At 39.5% G+C, this 9,180-nt stretch overlaps 1 protein-coding gene across 5 annotated transcripts in view; it reads left to right on the forward strand.

Moving 5' to 3' along the window:
• Nucleotides 1-9,180, forward strand: part of atp6v0a1b (ATPase H+ transporting V0 subunit a1b) — a 35,454-nt gene that overhangs the window by 24,920 nt on the left and 1,354 nt on the right. For all 5 annotated transcript variants that reach the window (XM_034860110.1, XM_034860111.1, XM_034860112.1 and 2 more), the window contains 2 exons: nt 812-929; nt 1,201-1,372. In XM_034860110.1, the coding sequence (XP_034716001.1) occupies nt 812-929; nt 1,201-1,372 (290 nt within the window). The remainder of the gene's footprint in view (nt 1-811; nt 930-1,200; nt 1,373-9,180) is intronic.

The raw sequence follows: 9,180 nt of genomic DNA on the forward strand, positions 1-9,180 counted from the left end.
AAATTCTATTGTTTTAGTCTTTTTTCCTGCGATGTTTACTATTGTAGTCGATATGTCAAAATCAATACTGATTGTATGTTCAAACAATCACAGGATCTTAAAAGATTGATTTAGACAAACAGATAATAGTAGTTTTAGTGAAAGCAAAACTAAACAGAAATATATATTCTTAAAGGGAGGCTAGTTTAGTGATTGGAGCAAAGTTGCAAACAAAAGAACATTATCCCTGAAGGGGCTGTCCATTGATTTTAAATGTCAAAGTCAAATTACTCGTAGTTAGGACTACCTAGCCTGTGAAAACAGTTGCGCAATGTCTTCTGTGGCTCTGGAGAAGCTATGTTACCTCTGAGAAGTGACATACGCCAGGTATTTTGATTTGGGTTTTGGAGACTGAAAACACATGTATTACACGCAACTGACTGGGGGTGTTATTTCTCAAAGAAGGGTCTAATGAAAAAATACTATTGAGTTGCTTGTGTGTTTCACTGTTTTTGGTGCTCGGCCTCTGTTGCACCAATTTCGACCACTTTTGTATGTTTTTAGATGTATGCAAGTGTAATACTTAAACACAGGAGAGCCTCATTAAAGCTCCTGTTATGACCATTGGAAAATACAGATACATCTGCTACTAAAAGCAGCAGAGACAGAAGTTAGTTTCAAGTTGGATGTGGATGCAGTGGTGGCCTGGAGGTCAGGGAAGTTGTAGGCTCAAGGCCACTAGATGTCAAAACAGCAACAACAAAAAATATACAAAACCATGTTTCTATACCCTTGCTGTGTGTGTGCTAACTAGCTGATCTTTCCATCACAGTTTGACTTCGGTGATGTAGCTGTCAACCAGGCCATCCACACCATAGAGTACTGTCTGGGGTGCATCTCCAACACAGCATCCTACCTGCGCCTCTGGGCCCTCAGCTTGGCTCATGCACGTGAGTAAAAGCATGCACGTGCGCACACACACACACATACACACACACACACACACACACACACACACACACACACACAGTTGTATAATACACATTCTGTAAAACATTATTTAAAGAGGTTGTAGATACAGACCCTTTTTGTACCCTATTTGACAATATACATACATATACATTGGTTAAATAAATGAATTCAAAGATGCTTGACATAAGTATTTTGATCTAAAACTTGTTATATTTGTCTCTGTATGTGTGTGTGTGTGTGTGTGTGCAGAGCTGTCAGAGGTGCTCTGGACAATGGTGATGCACCTGGGTCTGGCCTCCCGGAGCGGGGGCGGGTTCTTCGGCCTGTCTATCATCTTCTCGGCCTTCGCTACCCTCACTGTTGCCATCCTGCTCATCATGGAGGGGCTGTCAGCCTTCCTGCATGCCTTGCGTCTGCACTGGTTAGACCCCCCCCCCCCACACACACACACATAAATAATATACTGTATATACTGTGTATGAAATACCCACACACAAACAGTCTACATGTACTCTATATGTTTGTATTTGCAAAGTGAGCACATGAGCACATCACATGTAGAAACCCTATTGTTAATAGAACATTATAGAAAGAATACACCCAGCATTGGCTGTCATTGTTCACCTCTTAAACCAGGTACTGTATCTCTGCCAAAACTGCACTTCTTTAGTTTTATATGCACATGAGGAATGCTAGCATAATGAATCATTCCTTGCCCAATCAGGTTTACTTAACTGTGAGCGTACAGGCTTCGAGATAAGCTTGCATCCTCCAGCTCCATCGCCTCCTAGCACCACCTCCACCCTGCTGATCCAGCCTGCACCAGTTTAATCTGCACTGACACAAGATTGATTACCCACAGGACCACACTATGGGATTACCATAGTAAGATACATCCATGCAGTAATTATACTTCATAAAAGCATGTATTTACAGCTATTGTGCTACATTTTAACATGTTAGAATATAGCAGCAGTTATCATGAATCATGTTACAGTAATGAACATATTTTTTTCTCAGTAACAAGTGTTTTAAGACATTGTTGTGAAAATGAAGGATGATCAATTATGAGGGGCCATCTGGGACATTATTCACAATTAACTCACACACAAACAAGTGAAATGATTTCACACACTCAAGTGAAATGCTTTCAGACATTTTAGTAAAAAATTATACTCTCACATACTGTACTAATACCTCACACACACACTCAATTGAATTGCTTACAAACATTACTGAAACGCTACAGAAACCCTTTCACACCCAATACAGAATTGCTCTTCTATACACAACTGAAACAGAAATTCACCTGCAATAGTGTACATGAGAACATTTTTGTACAGCACATTTATGTGTTTCAGTGGTGTTTATGAAAGCGTTTTAGTAGTGTTTATGAGAGAATTTCAGTTGAGTTTATGAGTCTGTTTCAGTACTGCGTGTGAGAGGATTTCAGTCGACAGGGAGGTGATTTGGTGGGACAGGTGGCTGGGAAAAAAATCCCTATCCAGGATTTAAACCTGGGTCTCCTACATGAAAGTTAATGATATAACCATTAAGCTATAAAGATGTTGTTCGTTACAAGTGACATTGCAATTCATGTATCTAAACAGGCCCTGTCTTTCTGAATTATGAGTCATTGGCTTATTACTTCCAAAAACACAGAGCTCTGTATTTCTGCCTCTGTTTTTCTGAATTGAGGATGGATTCAGAAACAAGCAAAACAGTTGCTTAAGTGGCTGTATTACCATAAAAGAAGGGCCTGTTTAAATACATACATTTAAGATCAGAGGTTTCAGTATAATGTGTGAGAGCATTTCAATTCTATGTTTGTGAGGTAATTGTAAATAATGTCCCAGATGGCCCCTCATAATAAATTCTCAGTATTTCACAAGGGAAACATCCCTTTCAGAACAGAGTAGATAATTGTTTGATTCCACAGTTATAAGCCCACAGGGACAACTTTGCTGTCTATGTGTCAGGTTTAAAATGTAGCTACAGACTGTGAGGGAGAAAGGGTTTTCCACATTGAAAAACTTCTATCCATCCAAAGTCAAAGGTAAGAAAGTCACCAAAATGTTAGCTCTGTAGCTTGTCCATGCAACATGAGATTGATATTGAAAACACAAAATGGTCATGAAATTCTGGTACCCTTTTATTTATAACGTGAATTGAGTGTTTGGTACTGCTTTAAAACTGCACAAAAATACAATTTGATATATTAGGGTGGAATGAAAGGAGTATTATTATTCAGGTCTCCGATAGTTCAGAGGTCTGTCTGTTGCCCGGCATTGAAACAGTTCTGTCTGTTCTCACTAACAAGCCATTTAATATTGGCTCATGTGTGACAAAATAGAGTTGAGATCAGGTGTACCCTGCTGCATTTCTGTTTAACAGACCATTCCTTTTACACCTATTAAGTGAAAGCAACAAGCGTGTTTCCTTTAATCCTGGTCTGGTTCTTGCTCTTACGTCATGATTACTAGATGGATAAACAGGGAGAGAATACCCTGTGTGTTTTTGTTGGACAGAGGTATTGTGTTAATGCTGCTCTCGGCTGATTGTTGTAAGTAGGTTTAAAGAGAACTCGCCGTCTGTGCTCTGTCTGTCTACTGCTCATGTAAACTGGTGGAAAGTGATCTGACCACCTTTCAAATATGATCTCAGCTGTCTTTTATCTAGACTCTGTTGTTCTTCCAAGAAATCTACACTATGTGTTGTATAATCCCACCTATCTGCCTTACACATGGGCCAGCTTTGTGTTCCAGGCTGGAGGTCATGTTGAACAAAGCTTTCTTGCTAGTGGCGTAAGATAGTTACGAGGGGCCCCAGTGCAGGCTAGTTACTAGTTATGAAACACACACACACCCCATTAGGCATTTGGTGTACGTCTTGACAGATTTTGCGCCTAAACTAGCTGCCATACGTCGTATCCTCTCAACATGCATATTAGCCATCAATCATCATTGCATATTTGTTTATAACAAAGAAAATAATACATGATTCATTTCAGGGGTGCAAAAGTGTCACTTTTTAGCAGAAACGCGCAGTTATGACGCCAAAATAGGTCATTTAATGTTAATCCGATGAGTTTATTTAAGTATTTGAGTACCCTAAACTGATGTCACCTTGACATTTGTAGCAGTTATTACATCCATTCTAGGTTGAGGTTTTCCCATACATCCTTGTTTTAAAATCGACTGTAAATCCACATCTAAAGCTGATATATAAAAAAGAACCTGTCACCTTCAAACACCAAATGTGGAATAATCCATTGCTCAAAATTTCCCAAATAATTCCTTCTCTTAGAGGAAAGTTTGTTGAAAAAAGACAGTGACCAGCGGTTTTAGGAATTTACTCAACTTTTATTTTTTTATATTATAATGATTTCAGTCTTCAGTAGGAACCAATTGGGCATGTGGCTGAGAGCTATAGAACGAGTAGAGAAGTCAGAAAGTATTTAGAGACGGACTAATACACAATACACAAATATAAAGAATCGTTGGTCTCATTCTTTATATGCTAAGCCGCAATATTCTTATCAGCTTTAAAAATTCAATGTTGGTCAGGTGTAGTTCTTATACATAGGCAAACTTTAAAAATCAGCTGAAAAATTGACAGGGAATTCAGATTAGAAAGTTAATTACATGAATGGAACTAAAAATGATTCAATCTTTGATCTTTTCTAACATAAGTGAATGCGTAAGCGTCCAGTGGCCTGCAGAATGAAGATGTGGGCAGCTCTCAGGCTCCACTGTATGAATGTGAGGCACTTGGTTAATAAAGCAGCAGTGTGTCGGCTCAACAGGTCTCCGCTAAGGTTAAAAAGACTAGTGGAGTATTTTTCACAGAGGTGAGGGAATGGAAAATAGTCATGTTCAAAGTAAACAGCAGTCAACCTGGACCCTCTGCTCTGCTGTCTGCTCTTCGCACACACACGCTGATGAGATTTTTGCACAAACACATACACTAACACCAAAGTAAGTCAAGTTTAGTGTGTGATAGGAACGAGCATTTTTTTCCACTTCCAAAGCTGTGTGCAAAGGCAGATGAGAGATCTCTCATTTCTTTCCTCTTTTTAAGTGTTGCCCTCTCACAGCTCTGTCAGGCCAAATATTTGCCACAACTGGGAGACATTCCAGGGCACTCCCCTCACTCACAGAGGCCAGTAACCAGCAGGAACTGAAAATCCACTCTTAGTTTTTTTCCTCTTAGATGAAGACATCAGAAGTTGTCTGGATTTTGGGAATTACAGTATCCTAACTGTGGATGCAAGTAAATTTAGTGTGCTGAGGAAAATTCTGAATACATGGTCCTCTACTGAGAAGAAAGTCAGAGAAATAAGAATGTAAGAATACTGGCAGATAAGTCAGCAAATAAATCAGAACATGAAGTGCATGCAGCTCACTGGTAGAGTTTTTCTTACGAGCTGGAACTGGATTTTACATAATCAAATTCAACTTGAACTTAACTAACCCTTTTTTTACAAAATAGTGCACACTCATGAAAGATTATTGCTGCTATCAAAGAGAATATCAATGTGAAATATTTATAACTTCGATGTCTCTGTGGGATGACCTTTTCATTTTAATTTAAAAACCTTATAATGAAATTTGGGGGAAATGGATGGATATGAACAAAAAACTGTACTTGAGTAAGTGCTGTAAGCATTCTGAATGTGTTTCCAACTCCCCTCTTATCTAAAACACCAAAGACCCCAGAAAGGATTTTATTTCTAAAACTGACAAAGTTTGTCACATATTTAACAAACAACCTTTCCCAAATGAGCAGGCAGCACATCAGAGTCTAGCTTTATTGGTAGAGATATAAGAGAGGTATAAGTGACGTGTCATTGAAGCCCCTACGAAGCAGTCTGATTGGTATGTGTATGGAAATGTCTGACTCTGAGACATGTTATTCTCTACATGCAACAAACTGAACAGTTAAAGGATGTGAAAAGGCTGAGCTTCCTATTAGCTTATTGCTTAGCATCAAGCCTGTTCACTGTGGAACATGAAGCTTGTTAAAGCCTGAAAGGTGTGTTCCTGCATTTGGGAAGACTTCCACTTGGATTTCCCCAAATGCCAAGCTCTGCACTGCCGCTACGTTTATCTGAAGAAGTAGTCTTGTAGTTTTCAAGACATATTTTGCGACCACTTTGTAATAAGGAACCTTCAAAAAGGGTTTATAACTTTAAACCTTAGTGCAGTCAGAGACACTTTAGAACCAAGACACCCCCAACTCGAGCTAGTTTCCTGTATCTGTGTCGCGTGGGCTCCCACACTAATACGCCTCTTTAGGAGACTCCCGGCATGTCCTGAGTGTATTGATTCCAATCGGAAAAGTGAACGTCAACATATTATGAGCGATCCTTTCGCCCCATAGTCACCAAAGTAGATATTGAACCCATTTCTCACAAGCCACGTATCTCCATTTTTCAAATGGACACATTAAGAAAAAAAATCACTTTGAGACCTACTTCTGTCTCAGAGGACCTGCAATATACATCATGCCATTAATAGGAACCACACTTAAAACTCATTGACTTGTATATGATCTTTTTATTTGGTCAAAAGAGTTGTAAATGTTGGTAATCCTCAAAGAAATACTCGTGGGTTTCTCACTTCCTAAGAATCCAGCGAGTCTACAGTTAGAAGTTTTAAAAACGCATTTATTAAGGTTTTTAATCAATAATCAGTTATAAATCATATTGAGTCATTAGTAAGTCGTTGATAAATGGATTTTGGTCCAAATCAGTGAATGGCATTTGCAACTGGCAGCCGAAAAGTTGTTCTCATTAATGCTAATAACTGATCAATTGAGTTTTGATTCATGATTTGTGATTTATGAACCATTAAAAAAGTTAGTAGTCAGACATGCATTGGCCATCGGAATGGGCACTCTGGTCGAAGACCTTCTTTTTTTTGTTATCGGCCCATGTGATGGCAGCCATGATCCATCCTTTAACTTTTGCCATCTGTCCATCAGGCGCCAGGCAGCCTTTTTGACTTAGTCATACTCTCTCACTTAATACTGAGCTAATTGAGAGTATTAGGGGCTGGTATGTAGGGTTTAAAATGAACTTTTTGGCCATCATCCAAATGGCTAGTGAATGTTAAAGGCTGGTGACTCAAGCAAATCTACCATTCCACAAAAGTTGAACCCTGCGGGTATAAACATGTGTTGAAGGATGGTTGGTGTTCAACCAGTTTTGGTGGGCTGGTCTGGGTCTCAAAAGTACACGGCTGACTTTTTACCCCAGTCCAACCCTGTCAGTAGTTGCAACTTTTAATCTCAAAAGAGTTGTGACTTTAACTATATTTACACTACAGCATGAGTCTTTCTGAGCAAAATATGTTCAAAATCTTACATCAGCAGAATAACAAGCGAGCTCAGAGCCTCAGAGCCCAGACAACACATGGAAACAATACTCATGTTTCTGCTGGAGTGAACCAGTACTCTGCAGTACAACCTGTACTAGTTTGAGTTCTATGGGTGTGAGTTCACTGACAAACAAGGTTGTCAGTGGTATTTAATTAAAGACATATATCAGCCAGTCCCAGTCATGGAATGCTGATAAGACAGATCTAGTGATATTATTATCATCATTATTTTTTATACACTATCAGCCATTTCACAGGGCTGAGCAGAGAAAAGTTCCACTGTTGTGTTGGAGGATTTTACTTTGACTTACTTTAATGGAATGTGCCCTGCCTTAAAGACATAAGAGACCTTTTTTATCAACCTTGGTTGCTTTCACCCTGGCGAGAGTAAGAATATTATCACTGGAGGGGATCTTTAGCCTTGAATCCTACATGCCAACTCTCCCGGTTTACTAGCAGACCATCTGCTGGTGTCTTCCTGTCTTGTTTTGTCTTTGGTTTGGCTCAAAAAGTCAAAGTAATTCATAAAAGAATCGTTAGCACATCTGTGAGTCTGTTAGTATGCAGATAAGTAAAGTTACCTGATCAGAATAAAGAGTTTTGGGCATGTCAGACAATAAGTCAGCTCAGCCAGGGTGTCACTGTAGGTAACAGTAGTCCTCTTGTAGTAAATCTTACATAGTTACTTTAAAACTGGTAACTGCTGGTCAATTGTTTGATCCACCAATTTTTTTTAAAAGTTAAATAATTAAATAAATAAATAAAATGGATAATTGAACGGAAATCTGGTTCAGACATTTATGTCACTCAACAAAATCCCGGCTCCTAAATGGTGAAACAAGCTCCCCATTGACATAAGGACCGAAAGCCTACACATCTTCCGCCGAAGGCTATAAACACATCGCTTCCAACTACACCAAAAAAGAATTAGATATATTTTTACAGCTGCCCTTTCATATGGCTCTTTCTAGTTTTGCTTATTTTAAGGTAATGTACTGTAATGTAGTTTTTACCTTTCAAAGGTTGAAAGCACTCAATTGCAAGTCGCCTTGGATAAAAGCGTCAGCTAAATGACATGTAATGTAATGTAATATTCCCTCAGGATGACTTGCAAAACCTCTGGTGACCATCTTTGGTTTATGACCAAACATCTGCAAAACTATTGCCTGAGCTAAGCTGTGTTCGAGTGCTAACTAGGAAACGTTACCATGCTAACATGCTAAACTAGAGACTATCTCGCGATGGGATCACAACAGCTGCGACGCAAACTTGTGCCTGGGGCGTTAGGTGTCCCTGCTTCCACCCATGCTCGGACCACACCCATCTTCACACTCTGCCTTCATTTTGATCTCAACCACACCCCTTTTTCTTTTTATGACTGCATCTTGCCCGACTGAGGTGCTATTGGAGTGACAAGATCTTTCATACATAAACAGAAATTAAAACACCTGGCAAGGCTACTGCTGTGGTAGTTCCAGCTTCAGTAGGTGTCTCCAGGACGCAAAGTTTCTTTTCCTAGGATGGCGAAGGCATGACCCGCCCTACTTTGTCTCTGATTGGTTGGTATTCTTACCCTAACCAATATCACTCCTCATGTCTAAACCTAGCCACTCCAACCAACGAAGACAACAAGTCCTAGCCAGTCATAGGCAGAGTAAAGCAGGTCGTGACATCCTGGAAAGAAAGGAAAGAAAGAATTGGCCTCCAGGCCCACATTTTGCCATGATGTCACACACACAGGCTAACAAGTTGAAAACAATGCACTATGTCGTGGCTCGTAGACATTATGCCTGCTTAAATCAACAAAAATAAGCTTTCAACCTCAACTTTTATCCATCTTACAGTTTTC

The sequence above is a fragment of the Etheostoma cragini genome, chromosome 21, assembly GCF_013103735.1.
Source record: "Etheostoma cragini isolate CJK2018 chromosome 21, CSU_Ecrag_1.0, whole genome shotgun sequence".
Lineage (NCBI taxonomy): Eukaryota > Metazoa > Chordata > Actinopteri > Perciformes > Percidae > Etheostoma > Etheostoma cragini.